Below are 17,486 nucleotides of genomic sequence, written 5' to 3' on the forward strand. Positions count from 1 at the left end.
GCTCCAAGCCTCAGTTTCCTTTGCCTCTGTTCTCCCTGCCCTCTGCTGCATCCAGGAGTTTCTTCTGGGTTAGTGTGAGTGTAATGGGTTGCTGAGTAAGTGTCCTCGCTTCCCTTTCCTGCACTGGAAAGGATTGGAACCTTTGGATGCAGCCTGCATTGGAAATAGTTCATAGAATCATGGAATCTCCAGAGCTGGAAGGGACCCACAAGGATCGCAAAGTCCTGCTGCTGGCCCTGCACAGACACCCCACCAGTCCCACCCTGGGCATCCCTGGCAGCGCTGTCCAAACGCTCCTGGAGCTCTGGCAGCCTCGGGGCCGTGCCCATTCCCTGGGGAGCCTGGGCAGTGCCCAGCACCCTCTGGGGGAAGAACCTTTCCCTGCTCTCCAGCCTGATACCCAAGCTGACCCTGCCCAGAATCATCACTTGTGTGGATCAGTCTCATTTAGCACGTGTGCTAGCCGGCCACGGGGCTGGAAGGCAATCCATGCTCTTTGCTTCCCATCACAGACAGTTTGTTCCCTCCTGGAAGGAAGGAAGCCTCTTTTTCCCATGGCATCTCGTTAGCTCGAACATCGCGTCCTGTGAGTGCGTGGGCAGGAGCTGGAGCCTCGTTCGAAGCTGTGGAAGAGCCAGGCTATCTTTCAGCTGGATTTCTTCCTGACAGTTTATTCATCCGGAGAGAAGGGAAAATTAAGCAGGTTATTGACCCTTCTCTCCTGCCTCGAAGATGTGCTTCGCCTCCCTCCTGCTGCTGACAATCGCAGATAATTTCAAGGTGCTTCTTTCCCCACCCCCCCCCCCTTCCCTTCCTTCGTTCTTGTACCAGCAATCAGTTTTGAAGAACCTGCTGGAATATTGCTTTGGATCCAAGGGGCGCTCTGTCTGCGGATTCGTGGCGCTGCAGTGGGGATTCACGTGCTGTGAATAGCAGGTGATTGGGGAATGGCCGGCTGCCAGCAGCACCTCTCCTGCTCAACGCCCAGGCAGTCCTGGGGAGTTGGCTTTTTTTACTGTGCTCAAGTTCACGGGACCTGTCTCAGCAGATTGAACACCTCACTTTGATAACGCCGATCTCCCGCAGAAACATTTAACTGGGAGGGTGGTGGAATCCTGCCTTTACCCCGTTCGCCTCCCAAGGAGGATGGAAAATTTTATCCACTTCTGTTAAAAGGCTGCGTTAAAACTTAAAAAAACCCCCAAACCCAGCACCGTGCAGGGAGCAGGAACATTCTGCAGAATGGCTCTGGAAAGAGCCTGTTGGTTGAACATAATATTCCAGAGCGAAGTTAAATGCTTGGACTATGCTAATTTCTTGAGGACAGTCACCTTTTCAGATGGATTGCACCCTGCAGATGGTGGCAGATTGTGCCCTCCTCCACTCCTGCCAGGAGCGTGTGCTCACTGACAGAATCAAAGCAGCAAAAGGATGAAGCTCTCCAGAAGAGTTGATGAATCTCTTGCCTTTAAAATTGAAGTGCTTTGTGCCAGGGAAAATATCTATGAATATATTTATAGTCATGAGCAGCGGAGTCTCGGCTCCTTCGTCGCAAGTGGGGAAATTGCTGTTCCACCAAGTCTGTGAAAGTGGAATCTACTTTTAGATGCTTTGAAATGGGAGTCTGTTTTTTTTTTTATCTGAGATTTAAAAATATCTGAAGTCCAAATTTTAGAAATCTGTACATAATTGACACGAAGATGATGTATACAGACAGCCTAAAGCTGGCGGGTAGCGGCAGGTATTATGGAATCACAGACTCCCAGGGTGGGTTGGGTTGGGAGGGACCTTAAATCTCATCCCATTCCACCTCCTGCCATGGGCAGGGACGCCTCCCACTATCCCAGGCTGCTCCAAGCCCTGTTTAACCTGGCCTTGGGCACTGCCAGGGATCCAGGGGCAGCCCCAGCTGCTCTGGGCACCCTGTGCCAGGGCCTGCCCACCCTCCCAGGGAACAATTCCTTCCCAATATCCCATCCATCCCTGCCCTCTGGCAGTGGGAAGCCATTCCTGTTGTCCTGTCCCTCCATGTCTTGTCCCCAGTCCCTCTGCAGCTCTCCTGGAGCCCCTTTAGGCCCTCCCTGGAGCTCTCCTTGGAGCCTTCCCTTCTCTTCCCCAGCTCTACCAGCCTGGCTCCAGGGCAGAGGGGCTCCAGCCTTGTGATAAGGAAATTATGTCAGGAACAGGTAGACAGGGGTGCTTTTCCTGCTGCCTGGTGTTGATCCCGGCTGGCTCTCTATGGGATAAGGCTGGGATAGCGGGGAGGTGCTGTGCAGAGTGCCAGGCTGATCCTGCACCATCTATCACCGGGGACCGATGGTGCATCCTGCAGATCCCACCCCGAGTCTCCCAGCGCCCTGGGAACACCGGGAATGCTGGCAGCAGAAGCCCTGAGCTGTGCGTTGGGGTTTGCTTTGCGCTGGCCAGCGGGAGGGGTGGGGTGGCCACCAGCAGAGGACTTCTGGCCTTGGCCACAGCAGAGACACTGCGGGACACGGCTCGGCCTGAAACAGAGCCGGGTCCGGGCCAGGGCTCCGTGCCTGGGAATGTCACTCCGTGGGCGGCGCCTGCGAGGGGAAAGCAGAGCTCAGCCTTTCCTGACAGCGGAGAGGCCGGCCGGGCTGAGGCTGGCCGGCAGCAGAGCGCCCGGGGCCGGGATCCCGCTGCTGTGGGAATGGTCGGGACGCCGCTGCTCCCCGGGCCCGCGCAGCTCTGTGGGAGGCTGTGCCTGCCAGGTGCGTGTGGGGGCTGCGCGGGGACACGCGGCTGCCTGGGCTCTTCGTCCTTCCTGGGCCGTCCTCAGGGTCCGGGTGCCAAGGGGGAGCAGGGCGGTGTTGCTTCAGGTGTGTGCTTGAGCTCAGCCCTAATATTACCCGACTCTCCGTGGTTGTTTCCGAATGAGCTGGTTTTGAAACCAGTTACAGAAAAATGGACTGAAAACCAGCATGAAATACGTGAGTTTTTTTCGCTTGGAAGGGAAAATAGACGTGAAATGTGTAGTGCACATTCTCTCCCTTTAACGTGTTTTATTCCTCCTCCCCTGCGTGCTTTGTTGGGGGGCAGTGGGAAGGCTAGCTGGGGGGAGGTTTCTGGCTTTCCTTGTCCGCAGGGGAAGGGAATCAAATATCCTGGAATGGGCAGCTCCTCCTTCTGGCTGTCTTCGGTGGAGTGGATGGGTTACTCCCAGCCTCTGCTCACTCGCGTTTAGACGTAAAGGATTATTTTGTTCCCGTGGATCTCCAGAGTGACACATCTCCTCAGCTGTGTGCGGATGAAGTCATCGGAGTCTGCTGAGGAGGCTGAAGATTGTCATGTTTGGTGGGAGTTGCTTCGTCCTCCCACCGCAGGGAATTAAGGAAAATAATGGCATAGGAAGTGGAACACAATGCTTCCAGGGAAAAGTGGTGTCTTGTCATTTGGATATCAGCCTGTCAACACCTTGAGGACCGCAGCTTCCTGTTTAAATGCTTCTTAGGTATTTTGGCTTCTAGGATCACTTCCTAGTAATAAATTAAGTGTTGCTTTTTGTGTTAGCAGCTGCTGAGCATTAGAAGCCCAGGAGGGTTTGGGTTGGAAGGGACCTTGAAGACCATCCAGTTCCAAGCCCCTGCCGTGGCCAGGGGTGCCTCTCACTGGATCGGGTTGCTCAGAGCTCCATCCAACCCAGCCTCGAACTTTTTTATGTTTCCTTTAATACTTTTACCTTGATGTTAACCAAACTGTGACCTGCAGGATTTACCTTTACAGGGTCCAGGGTAGGAGAGCAGTACCAAGCTCTTGTAAATGTTATACCTGAGTACCTTCAGATTCTTGTGAGGTATTTGTGTGGATTCTAATGCAAAAGAAAGCTTGGGCCCCATCCTGGTTCTCACTAGCGAGGTGCTGAGTGCTGGGGTGGGCTCCTGGCTTCAGTGGAACTGACATCTGGATATCTGGACTCTGGAATGTCTCTGGAGCAGTCAGGATTGTCAAGGGCACGAGGGGGTTTGCTATTCCAGGTGTGCCAGCCTCCTCCAGAGCTGAGGAAGCCACCAGCCTGACCTACTTTCTACTGCATCCACAGCAAGCAGTCAGAATGAAGGCAAATTAGATACATATATATATATATATATATATATATACACCAGGCCATCCTGGTGATGGTGATCCGATGTCACTCCCTGGCAAGGCGAGGCAGCTCACTTCAGTATTAGCTGTAGTTGTAGTTAAAAAATTCCCCCAAAGAACCCCACACGGACGGGGTTGGGTTAACTCTCCTCTAAACGGGCGTTCTGGTAACTCCAACAGACCCATCTCTTTTTCACTTGTCTCCCCTCCTCCCATGCCCCGTTCTGCCCGTGCGTGGCTGCAGCGCTTTTATTTTTACCATCCACCTTTAAGGGATGAGTAAACAGTGCTTAAATCCCAGGTTTGTCTGCGCGGAGTTCCGCGGGCCGGGGCGGCGCGCTGGGTTTTTATAGCAGTCGCAGTCGGTTCCAGCCGAAGCCATAATTGGTATTTGGGCTTGATGGCTGCTGTAAATCTCCGAGAAGGGAAGGGAAAGGATGCTCTCATTTTGTTAGGCTGCTTCTCTTTCGGATGCAGAGTGCATCTTCCAGCTCTCTGGGCTAATTAAAATGCCATTACAGTACATGTGGTGCTACAATACAGTCTAGGGAGACTTCCAAAAATAGCTCCTTGAGTGCAGACAAATTAGAGAGGAAATATGCACTGAGCATTTTCTCATAGGTTTAAAGAGAAATAATCCATTTGCTGCCCTAATTGCTTTCTTGTAAACGTTGAAGGATTTTTTTTCGTCTCTTTTTCTCCCCCCTCTGTAAATTTCGCATGAGCAGACAAATAAATAACGCGCCCATGGTAATTAGCGTTCTCATTGCTAATATTGTAACTTGTCACACACGCTTGATATGCAAGTCAGGGTGTTCCAGTGGCCTGTGCTTAACGGTCAGGGGTGGAGGCTTTTTAATTCCTCAGCCAGCCTGTTTTAGCTGCCTGGCATCCCAAGGCTCCAAGGGTAGTTAGTGCATGATCTGGTTTTTAAATTCAGCCAAACGTTCGAGCAGAGCCACCCACGGACCCTCCCCAGATCCTGCCCGGAAGGAACGCAGAGAAACCTTCTGTGTGCACGTTGTGCCCCCCGGCCCGGCTCGGGGACAGAATGCAAGGTGCTTTTTATAGCCTGGCTCTGGTGCGTGGATACTGATAGCAGGGGGAAGGACACCCCACGTTCCTGTGCCTGGAGGAGATCCATGGAATTGCTGTGGGCTGACACGTGTAATGGAGACAGCGCGGAGCTGCTGGGCACTGCCAGGGCTCTCGTGTGGCACAGCCTGGGCCTCTCTGTGAACAGCCTGGTGACAAGGGATGAGGCTTGTGCTGGCTTGTGGAGCACTGGGCAGCCTTGCTTAGGGGCAAGGAGCATGATCTGGGGCCTCAAGGCTCATCTGCTTTCCCCCCCTGCCAAGGGCAGGGACACCTTCCACTGTCCCAGGCTGCTCCAAGCCCCAGTGTCCAGCCTGGCCGTGGACACCGCCAGGGATCCAGGGGCAGCCCCAGCTGCTCTGGGCACCCTGTGCCAGGGCCTGCCCACCCTCACAGTGAATTGCCTGCTCAGAGGCCCCTGATTGCTGTTGTGCAGTGAGGTGCTGTCCAGAAGATTTATGAGCAAAGGAGACAGAAGTTGGTCAAGAGGTCTCAAACTCGCAGCGTTAGCAGAAAACTGCTCCTCCTGAAAATGCCTCTGGACCACTCTGTTGCCATCCCTCAATGGAGAACCAGGCTGATGCTGGCAAAACTGAGTTCTGCAGCGCCTCTGTCCCATTTAATAAAAAATCTTCTCTCTGAGGTTTCTCTCTTGGTTGCCCATAATTCATCTTCAGGTGTTGAACCTGAAGCCGTGGCCGCCAAGGCTGCCGCGTCCCCGAGGGGTGACCTTGCACGTGCCCCTGTTCATGCGTCCAGGAGGGAGCTTGGATCCTCTGCATCACTGCTGAGTGGGGACTGCTTGGTTTGGGGAAATCCTTTGGCTTTTCCTTCTTCTGGCCTTGCTTGGCCAGCTATTTCCCGTTGGTAGTTGTACTTTTTTCTGTCGCCATCACCATGGGAAGGTTTTACTCTTCTGTCACTGCATCTCCCATCCATCTATTTTTCATCTTGGATTCTGCATGTAAAGCTCCAAAGGGAGCAAATCCGAGTCACTAATGCTGATTTTCTCTACCCTTTGCTCCTGCCTTTCTCCCTGTCTTCCCTAAAGTTTTACTTCGGCACCTCTGTAGAATTTTTCCTCTACTGCAGGTATCCTTTAAAGATAATTTTTAGTTGCTCATCACTTCCCTCCAGGAATTCAGGTAGGCCAGGGTGATTTGCATCAGGTCGAAAGATCTGAATACATGGAAAACTATTTAAATAACCTCTTCGTTCCCAGTTCTGCCCTACATTTTGAAGCTCATCAGAGTTAATTATAGTCAGGCTGCTTGCAGTTTTCTTTAAGACCTCATTGAATGTTTCAGCCTTCTATTCCTCTTCATTTCTTGTCTTTTTTAAGCGGTGAAGTTGTATTTCCTTGTCCTCATCTGGTTTGGTTTTGCCCTGGATGGACTTGATGATCTCAGCGGTCTTTTCCAACCTTGACAATTCTCTGATTCTGTGAAATCGTTCATTTTGCTGCTTCATCTTTTCTGAGGGTTTTTATCTGTCATGTTTCTGGTTTGTTCTGGAGCGAACTCGTAAATATTTTGCCTTTGTTTTGCTATTTTCAACATCTTTAAATCCTGCAAGCTCAGCTACTTCCAAACCTGTCCTGGCTATATTTTCTGAATAACTTAAACAACTCTTTGGAACAGATTAAGATTAAAAACAACGTGTTCGAGTTTCCATCAATGAATTATGGCTTCATTTTGTTAATTAATGAGTAGAAATACCCATCTGGAAATTAAGCTCCACTAAATGTTCCCTGACTCGAGCCATGAATCAGACAGGCTGGTGTCTGCCTCCCTCCAGGCTCGGTGGACAGAGTACTTTGTTGCAGAGTTTTGGGGAAATCATCAGCCTGATTCACACAGAGCCAATTTGGGAGGATGTTTTCTGGCCAGTTCTTTTTAGTAGCTTAGGACCAATTTGGCCAGCAGAGAGCTGGGGAATATTTCGTAGCTTGTCTGGGTTGTTTCAGTATTCAAACCAGGGTCTGTGGCTTGTAAGAAGAGTCAAACCCTGATTATGTGGCTTGACCTCTCTGCACTGCTCCAGCAGCTCCACATCCTTGTGCTGAGGGAGGACTCCAGAGATTCAGAGCTTTATTTCTTATTTTATACTTAATATTTTATTTTATAGAGCATTATTTGGACGGCAAAGACAGAACCTCAGTCTCGCATCGTTCGGTTTTGCTTCGAGTCTTTCAGGTGTCAGTGCTTTAAAAGATGTTCCTAAATGTTCTGCTGTGATTAATCTAATCCTCGTTTTGAAACAAGGTGGCAAAGCGTTGGTTTTTGGGTTTGGGTTTTTATAAATGAGTGGAAAGGAATTCTTTTTTTTAATCAGTGGAAAAAATTCTTTATTTCTTAGAATTAAACAGGTCTTAAAAGTCCCTGAAATTGACCTGGATTTGTCTCACAGAGCACCTGGGTGCTGCTGCAGGGCTCTGCTTTGTCCATGGGTTCTTCTCCTCTGAAGGCTCGTCTTCATCTGAAACTGCCCAGCAGAGAAGCTGAAAATACTCTGCTCCCCAGGAAAACTGGGAATTTTCCTGGGCTGTGCTCTCCACTGACTCTGATGGCTCAATTGTATTTGAAATAGTGATGTTTTGCTCTTCCCCTTCAATCTGTGGTCAGTGGAGGTGAACCCAGGCAAGACATGGAGAAATCCCCGACTGTGCCTTCTCTCCAGAAAAATGGAGAAAACAGGGAGAAGAAAACAAATCTTAACGTTTTTCTAGCACTGTCCTTTGCCTGAGAGAGATGGAGTGGCTTCTTTGATGTCTCCAGACAGGGTTTGGCTTGATCCTATCAGAGCTGCAGCACAGAAAGGGGTTGGAGGGGAAAAGTGAGACAGACTGGCAGAGGTGGAACAAATGGGTTTGAGATAAATTTTCTGTATCCCAGTGTTCATAATTGCACTGAAAACATAATTTAGCATTTTTTGCTTCAGCTTTCCTGGGAGGGGAATGGGTGACTAGAAACTCAGGTGTGGCAGTCTCCAACACTGGTTGTTCTGTTTAACTCTACCTGGATGCAAGATACGATCTTGGAAATATTTTAAATAGGGAACTGCTTCAGCAAGATGGATTTGTGCATCTCATTTACAAAGTATGTTTTTAATGCCTTTCTGAGATCCAAACTTATGCAAAATGGGGCTTGTTATGCATGTCTCTGCATTTTAATCTCCTGCAGTGATTTGTCAGTTTTCCTTAACATCTCCCTGGCATATTCCAGCCATTCCTCAACTTTGCTCTGTGGGGCTGTGTCTCTGTCTTAACTCAGTTCTCCCAGCAAGGAAGGAGTGGCAGTTTAGCTGTTCTCTGGTAAGGTTTGTGAGCTGACATCCCCATTTCCTCAGGTTGGGTTCAGCACCAGCTGCCGGCTTAAAGACCAGGAAAACCTGGGCGTAATTTGGGGTAGAGCCTCCTTTATTTCCTGCTTTAGCTGTCCTGGGAATGTTCTTGTTTCCATTGATTCATGCTACTTGTGTTTCTGCTCTGCATCGATAATTGGTTGCTGATTATTTTTTCTGCTTGGAATGGCTAAAAATAGCTCGGCTACCCAAAGTGTTGATGTGATTTTACTTTTTTTTTTCCCTCCCCTCTTTCCAGATGGGCTTTCTGGCAGAGACCAGCCAGTGGAGCTGTTGAATCCACCTCGAGTGAACCACATGCCCAGCTCTGGTAAGGAAAAAGCTTCCTATTAAGCCTCGTTCCTGTGCTGGGGGTGCAGGAAAACGCTCTGCAGCTCTGCCTTGCGAGTGGGAGAGCAGAATGCAAATGCAGAGTGCTGGAACAAAGTCTGTTAGGACTTGCACACCTCTGCTTTCCCAGGCTGGGAGAGTGGGATTTGGGAATGGAGCACAGCAGCCCTGGGAGTCTTGCAGGGTGCTGAGGGGAGCCCAGCCTGGTGGGGGGTGCTTGGTTTGCCTTGGAAAGGAGAGGATGGGAGCACAAAGCAGCATCTGAACGAGTCCTTCCCCAGCCCAGAAGGAGCACTGGGGAGCCGAGGAGGTTTTGGAGCTGCTGCTCTCGTTAGGGAGAAGGGACAGGGAGCCAAGGCCGGGCTGATCAAAGTGTGTCACGCCGGGCTCCGGGCTGTTTGCTGTTCTCCCTCTCATAATGATCCTGCCACAGCATCTCCTGGGGCTTGTCCTCCTGCTCCTCGTCCTGGCTGCTCCTCACCGGGCTGGGGGAGCTCTTAAAGGCTCGTGGCTGCAGCTCTGTGAGTGATGGAGACCAAAGTTCTGCTCCCAGCACATGGAATTCTGTGGGAAACAATCTGCTGCTGGCTGTTGTGTTTCCCCCTTCTGTCTTCCAGGTACAAGCAGATATTTGTACTAGGGGTGATAGGATACAGGAGACTTTATCTGCTCTGCAGGGAGCAGCTCAGATCTTCCAAACCTCCAACTTTCCCTTCTCTGTTGCCTCCCAAAATTCCCTCAGGCCCTTTTCTCTTAAGGATGAGATCTCGCAGAAGATCTGAGCACTTCTGGTAGTGCCAGTTGGAAAGATGTAAACGAAGTTTATTCAAAACAACTTCGCTGCATTGGGAGGGGGAGAAGAAAGTGGGCTGTGACCTAACCTAGATTTTTGTGGCCTCAAATGCATATCTGGGGAAGGAAACTTTCAAGGAGGTAGAGTTGTAGCATTGGGGGGAAAAAGGAAGAGATGGTTGTTCACCAGGCACGGGCGTTTGGCTTCGGACTGTGAGAAATCCCTGTCCCCTCCGCGTGCTCCCAGACGTGTCCGTCAGGTAAGGGAGGTTCTGTTGTCCTAACCCTCACAGGCATTCTCCTTTTAACATCCCTGTGGTAGCACAGGTCAACTTACAGGTTTTACTGCCCTCACCTCGCTCGTGAGCCGGGGTGGATTTTGTGGCTCTGTGGATCATCGGCCAGGATTGGGAAAGGGATGGGTTGGAATCTTCAATCCCCTTTATTTTGGTATTGGTTTTGATTGCTGGCTAAATTTAATGTTTCTTTCTGAGGTTGAGAGCTTGGGGAACCTGATGGTAGAGTCTGTTCTGGCTGGTTTTGCCCAGGTGAAGTGAGGCTGTTTAATGGAGCCATGCAGGATTTGGGGAGTTCTTGCTGTTTGGACTCCATTTTGACAATTTCTAATAGCTCACCTCTGTGCTTTTGGAAGAACATCGAGGCAGGGATCCCTGGGGAGCTGTGCTGGTGCAAAGTGGGTGGAGTGAGAGGTGGGAAGGCCCATCTCTTTGGCAGATGGTTCTCCCAGTATTTGGGCTGTGGGAATGGAACTTAGGCTGGGAGAGCTGGGGGTGCTCACCTGGAGAAGGGAAGGCTCCAGGGAGAGCTCAGAGCCCCTTGCAGGGCCTAAAGGGGCTCCAGGAGAGCTGCAGAGGGACTGGGGACAAGGCATGGAGGGACAGGACACAGGGAATGGCTTCCCACTGCCAGAGGGCAGGGCTGGATGGGATCTTGGGAAGGAATTGTTCCCTGGCAGGGTGGGCAGGCCCTGGCACAGGGTGCCCAGAGCAGCTGGGGCTGCCCCTGGATCCCTGGCAGTGCCCAAGGCCGGGCTGGACATTGGGGCTTGGAGCAGCCTGGGACAGTGGGAGGTGTCCCTGCCTGTGGCAGGGGTGGGATGGGATGGGCTTTAAGGTCCTTCTCAACCCAAACCATCCTGGGATTGCCGTATCTGGTTTTTATCATTCTTGTCTTTAGGAGTTTGCTGCAGATCTTTGTGAGAGAAGAAAGGAGAAGCAACACCAAGCATTGCTCTGGAAAAACGAGTTGTGTGTGGGATTGTGGGGTGGTGTTCCAAGTCTCAGGCATGACTGAAATAATGGTGTTAAAAAACAGCTTAAAGAGGAAAAAAAAAAGGCTTGATTGTGTCCTGGGATATTTTGATTAAAACATTCTCCTGCCCAGGTCACGGTAAGGTTGAATGAACTTGAGTGGTCCTTGAGCTTTTATGCTGCATTTCTATTTCAGATAAAATCACTGTGGTGTGCTTGTAGGAAACCAAAATGTTTTTCTCTTCACCACGAACCAAGTGAAGGAGAGGTTTGACCCTTGTTAGTTGTTTTTCTCTGATGTGAAATGGTGAGAAAGTTCTAAAAATCCTCCATCCTGCAGGGCATTTCAGCTACAAACCGAGAAATGTTTACAGCAGTTTTATGAGATGGTTTTTAGGAGCGAATTTGGTTGAGTAGAACTGAGTTCAGTCATCAGCAGTGAAAATTATTTCTATCTTCTTTTCTGTATAAATTAAGGATTAATTGGAGGAAGGGAAACATTTTCCCTTTTCAAAGGCGCATCAGCCGTAATTGGTGCTTCTGAATTTCTGAGGTGCTCGCAGAAGTACAACAAGACAAAGCCCCCACAGCCCACATCCTGCTCAGGAGTGCAATCATCATCTGTCTGATAGCGCTGCCTCTCTGCCTCGGGCTCCGAGGATCGCTGCGCCTTTGGCCCGGGGGAGGAAAAGGAATAAATTAACTTTATTCAGCAACGTTGCTTCCCTTCATTCTTTTTTTTTTTAAGTCAGAGGCTGGTGAGGCCCTGGTACATATTTCCCAGAGCAGCTGTGGCTGCCTCTGCATCCCTGGAAATGTCCAAGGCCAGGCTGGACATTGGGGCTTGGAGCAGCCTGGGACAGTGGGAGGTGTCCCTGCCTGTGGAAAGGGATGAGGTCCCTTCCAGTGCAGAGAATTAAGTGGGAGATTTCAGCTCCCTGCTGCTTTCTCCTCCTTGCTAGATCTAATTATCCACTCTGACTTCCACAGCCATTCGCAAAAATAATGTTGATGTATGTGGGAATAAATGGTTGGTACGAGCCTCTGGACTGATGTTGTCGCCTGGTTTTGCAGCCAGAGATGAATCCCTGTCTGTGAGGGGAAGGAGGGGTGTTCCAGCTGCTCCGGGCTGTTGTTAATTCCCCCTCTCAGAGGAAGGGGATGCCCTCACAGCTCCCCACCTCCAGACTCTCCTTCAGCACCTCCTCCAGAAAGGCACCAAACAGCTCTGAAGCAGGTCCAGGGAGCTGCCCAGGCAGCAGGGACTTGGGCTCCTGGCAGGATCCCGTCCTGGTTCACACTGGGACGTGTCAGCTCGGGAGCAACATGAGCATTTGTTGTGCCCCAGAAGTAGCTCCCCCTCAGAAAGGCTTTCCTTCAGTGTTCAAAATATCCTGATGTATAGTATGGATATACACATGAAGCCCAGGATGGGGGACAAACCCATCCAAACCTCCCAAATTATCATCAAAAGTGAGTTCTAGGAAGAATCATTTTAATGTCACGCCTGGACACTAAGCAGGTTCAACCCTGTCCTCTCGTTGGGTTATTGAAAAGCTGCAGTTCCTTTTGGCAGCAGCCTTGGTCTGGTAATTTTGCCACCACTTTAGATGCTCTGGTGTAAGATAAGATTCCCAGAGAAGCTGTGGCTGCCCCTGGATCCCTGGAAGTGTCCAAGGCCAGGCTTGGAGCAGCCTGGGACTGTGGAAGGTGTCCCTGCCCGTGGCAGGGGGTGGCACTGGATGGGCTTTAAGGTCCCTTCCCACCCAAACCATTCTGGGATTCCAAGGAAGCAGAGAAACTGCAGGTTAGTGCAGCTTAAAGCCTTGAGAGTTAAAATCAGCTCAGCACTACATTTCCTGTGATACTTATGATTTATTAGTATTTGTCTTTCATTTCTAGCCCTAAGCCAAATGGACAAACCACAGCCCCTGCAATGAGAAAAGGAGTGTTCCACCTGCTAGAGGCTCTCCTGAAGTGTGCCTAGCTTCAGAGCCATTCCTCAGCAAGGAAGGCCCTGCACAGCCCTTCAGCCAGCTCCCAGGTTTCCACAGGGGATTTGCTGAACTGCTGTGCTTCTATTAAAAGCCCTTTGCATTCAGTGAATTTGGGGTTATTTGTACAGGAGAGGGGAGGGAACTGCCACATCCAGAGGCCCTGGGCAGCTCCCTGCAGAGGAGCAGGGAAGTTCAAGCTTCAGAACCTCTTTTCTGGACTACTACTGTCCCCAAAGTCATATTTTGTTGGTCACAGGATAATTTAGGGACCCTCTAACTCTGCCTCAGTGCTTTGTGCATGTGCAGGGCTGTATGGAAGAGGGATGAACTTTTTGGCCACCTCTGCCTCAGCTTCAGTGTCCATGTTCCACATGGAATGAAACCACTCCTCTGGCCAGGCTGGAAATCGGAGAATCACAGACTGGTTTGGGTTGGGATGGACCTTGGAGCCCATCTTGTCCCGTGGGCAGGGACACCTTCCACTATCCCAGGCTGCTCCAAGCCCTTTCCAGCCTGGCCTTGGACACTTCCAGGGATGGGCAGTCTTGAACTGATCTTACTTCTGGAGCCCAGAAAGTGCATATCCTGATCCCCGTGGGTTGGGAAGAGCAGGAGCCCACAGCTCCTCAGCTCTGGTTTTGTTGTCTTTTGTCTCAGAAAACGTATTTATCTGTCATGATTTATCTGTCTCCTTTTCTTACCCACGAGGAAATGGTTATCAGTTGGAGGAGCTGGGATGAATTATTAATGATTATCCCTCTTTTAACAGCTGAAAGCAGCACTTAAATGTGAAGCTCGTGAATGCAGTGCTGCTTTCCTGGATGAAAGGCAGGAAAGTTTGCTCTGCTGCAAGCCCCAACTTGCTATTTTTCTTTCTTCTTCCCTCACCTTGCTTAGTTCATGAATTCACACTGAGCAGCTCCGGAATTCACTGGGTTCTCTCAGTCCTGACTCTCCACCAAGTGTAATTTTCAAAAATAAGAATTCTCACCGATTCCCTGCCACAGGAAAGGCTGTTTTGTGCTTTTGATTTATATAAAAGCAGGTGGTGAAGGGAAGAGCCTTTGAATGCTGAAACTTTGTGGCTTCTTCGGGAAGGAGGAGATGGCAGGATACGAGCAGGCAGGCGTGGAAAGGCTCCCTTGAATGGTTATTCAGGAATTTGTTCCCGTTGCCTCTGGCTTTGCTAAAAATAACAGCACTGTGAGGTGAATGAGGAGTGATAAATGTTTCATGGAAATCGATCATGGGTTGAGGCGTTTCTTGGGGAAGAATTTCCGTGTCTCAGACGGGATCCTGGAGGCGACGCTGCCATGGCTTGTGTGCCGTGTGTGTTTGCACCCCGGCTGTTCCACCTGGATTTGCAAGCTCAAGGAGGTAATCGGGGTGAAACCTTTGTAGTGCTGGTTTTATTTCATTTTTATTCCCTTCTGTTTTTTGAGGTAACGCTTGTCCTGGGGCTGTAGTGGTCCCACACAGCGGTGCTCGATTCCTCTTTTCCATCAGCTTCTCCTGACAGATGGATGCCAGCATTGGCTGGAGGATGAGGATGGGCTGTTCTTTATTTCCAGGGGTTGTGTTTCCTTTGTCTGCCTGCCCTTTTCGTGGCTGTGCCCTGCACTGCAGAGCTCCCCAGGGTGCTTTCTGCCAAAATTAACTGGGGGTACTTTATTGCAGGGGGGGGAAGTGCAGCCACCTGCGTTCCCAGGATTTTAGGAATTCCTCCTCTAGCATGACACGCATTTATCAAGATCCTGGAGGCTCTTCCCCAGTGTATATTGATTTTCAGGGCTATATTTGGCTCTGCTTTGTCTTTGGGCAGTGGAGGGAATATCAGGTGAATGCTTTGTGCAGCGATGCCTAAAATACAGCAGCAGTCTCCAGATGCTTCCCTGGGGAATTGCTGATGGTTCATTAAAGAGACCTTTCCTCGTTGCCCAGAGAAGCTGTGGATTCCCCATCCCTGGAAGTGCCCAGGGTCAGGTTGGATGGGGCTTGGAGCACCCTGGGATAGTGGGAGGTGTCCTTGCCCATGGCAGGGAGTGGAATGGGATGAGCTTTAAGGTCCCTTCCAACCCAAACCATTCCATGATTCTGTGATTAAATATCTCCTCCTTTGGCCTAACTAATACCTTGTGATCTAAACCACTTAATCATCACTACTTTTCCATCTGTTTCTCATTCAAGGAATTGTGTCATATCAGATGATTCATTCATATTTGATTAGGGATTTCATTATAAGCTGGCCTGAAGTTTTTTATGATCTAATGAAAGGCTTTGGATCACTGATTTGGAACTGCAGTTGTAATATGCAGAATAAATGTACTGCACATTCTAATGATACTTTTCCTAGGTGTTTTTTAAAGCTCTGGCAGTTCTTGCCAGTGAATTGTGTACATTGAATTTTTTTAAAAGTTTCTGATGAAATGCAGTGATCTTTTCCATTGCAGAGAGGAACTCCCAAGCTACTACCGGACTTCTTCAGGTTGCACTGATTGACCAAACAGAGAAATTTAGATCAAAACTTGCTTTTTTTGACCCATTTGTAGTCCTACTCATAGACAGTCACACTGTAATGATACTAACGATCTTGAGGATCCTGAGTTGTCAGGGCACTGCTTAAGTGACACATGGGAGGATTTTTATTTTCACTGCGGAGTCATCTGCCACCTGTGTGCAAATTACTCCTCAGATTAAGGAAATTACTACAATTTTTTTTCATTTTTTTTCTAAAGCCAGATGAAATGGTTGCAATAATGTGTTTTTTAAAATATTAACGGGGCAGAGTTGGAGGCGTTTGCCCAGGGGGTGCTGGGCCTCCAACGATACGGATCAGGCCAGGCTCAGCTGGGGTTTTGTCCCTGTGTCTCTGAAGCCCTTCTCTGACGAGCAGTGGGATTCTCTGTTTGTTTTCTGCTGGCAGAAGGGGCTGAGAAGATGAGCTCTGGGGCTCAGCAGCAGCTTTGGGAAGGTGTTTGTGACGCACTGAGAAGGGGCAGGGAGCGCAGCCAATTCCTGCCCTTCCGCAGGGATCCCGGGAGCTGCTGTGCCTGTCACTTAAGTGGGGACTTTCTGAGGGTGCCATCAGACCTGCCCTGTGCCTCAGCCCGGCGTGGGTCGCAGGGGTTTTGCTGAACTGAGCAGCAGAGTTTCGCTGGTAGAGCTCAGCTCAGAGAGCAGCAGGAATTCCCTTCACGGAATGTGCTGAGCCCTCGGACAGGTTCCCCTCACAGACGTGGCTGGCTGAGTCCTGGGCTCCAGCAGCACATGGGCTGGATACCTCCAACTCCTCAGCAGTCACGGAATCCCAGCATGGCTTGGGTTGGGAGGGACCTCAAACCCATCCATCCCATTCCACCGCCTGCCATGGGCAGGGACACCTCCCACTGTCCCAGGCTGCTCCAAGCCCCAATGTCCAGCCTGGCCTTGGGCACTGCCAGGGATCCAGGGGCAGCCGCAGCTGCTCTGGGCACCCTGTGCCAGGGCCTCACCTCCCTCACTGGTAACAATTCCTTCCCAGTATCCCATCTAACCCTGCCCCTCCTTCTGCTTGATGGCTTTATAGTGGGAGCAGGATCTTGGGAGCAGCACCCAGCTCTGTCCCTGGAACTCAGCCAGACCATGGTGTCCAGGTTGCCTCTCCAGTGGAATTTTGTGTGTGTGTGAGGGCATTTTACCTCACAAATCATGTTTAGGGCTGTAAATCCAGTTCAGATGTTCCAGGGGGAACGGCTCCTTGTCTCCCTGTCCTGCCTTTGATAGTCCATAGGGTCTAAAAAGCTGCCAGTTTTTCCTGGTGGGAAACACCAGGCTCGACCTTCAACCAAATGTTGTGCTGGCACACTACAAGTGGAATATTATCAAAAAAATACCCCTAACCATGGTATCAAATGTCTGATACCGTGCTTGGAGGTATCAAACGTTTTTATAGATGGAAAAAATGAAATTCCTTTCACGTTCTGTGTAAATCCCTGATCCAGGGATTTGTGTGTACTTGTATATGTACATATATGTGTATATATTTGTATTACGCCTGTATAATCCCTGTCCCAGGGATTTATCATGTCTTGAACTAGTGCTCAGCAGAACTCAGATCTCTCTCCTCCATCCCTGGCTGTGCCTGTAACAAAGTCTCTAAAGCCTCAGGAGTTCAAAGCCCATCGGAGCTGCTGAGTTAGGAGATAACACTGTGGAAAAGGCAGAAGGAAAGGCTGTTGCTAACAAATAAGTAAATAGATGTAAAAAAAAAAAAAAAATCCCTTTGGGGAACTTGAGGACTTTACCTTGGTGTCCCCACACTGGCATGGAATAATCCTTAAAACTGCAGAGAAGGAAATTCTAGAATTCTCTGGCGTTTTGTTTCCAGCGTGGCAGCACAGGGGAAGGTTAAACACCTGTTGAGAGCCTCGATACACGATCTGGCCGTGTCCCACCGCTGATGAGGGATGGGAATGACACGGCAGGGAAGGTGCTGGCTGTGCTGACACGAGTGTCAGGTGTCCTGGGTGAGCAGCCAAGAGACTTCATCTGC

The 17,486-nt window shown here is 50.1% G+C and overlaps 1 protein-coding gene across 11 annotated transcripts in view; it reads left to right on the forward strand.

Moving 5' to 3' along the window:
- Positions 1–17,486, forward strand: part of HDAC4 (histone deacetylase 4) — a 174,508-nt gene that overhangs the window by 63,897 nt on the left and 93,125 nt on the right. For 8 of the 11 annotated variants that reach the window (XM_032114815.1, XM_032114819.1, XM_032114818.1 and 5 more), the window contains exons 1-2: positions 2,660–2,735; positions 8,804–8,875. In XM_032114815.1, coding sequence (XP_031970706.1) covers positions 2,675–2,735; positions 8,804–8,875 — 133 coding nt within the window. In that variant the 5' untranslated portion in view covers positions 2,660–2,674. Of the gene's footprint in view, positions 1–2,659; positions 2,736–8,411; positions 8,516–8,803; positions 8,876–17,486 lie in introns of those variants that run through there. The other 3 variants (XM_032114823.1, XM_032114825.1, XM_032114826.1) reach the window with 2 other exon arrangements.

The sequence above is a fragment of the Corvus moneduloides genome, chromosome 7 (assembly GCF_009650955.1).
Source record: "Corvus moneduloides isolate bCorMon1 chromosome 7, bCorMon1.pri, whole genome shotgun sequence".
Classification (NCBI taxonomy): domain Eukaryota; kingdom Metazoa; phylum Chordata; class Aves; order Passeriformes; family Corvidae; genus Corvus; species Corvus moneduloides.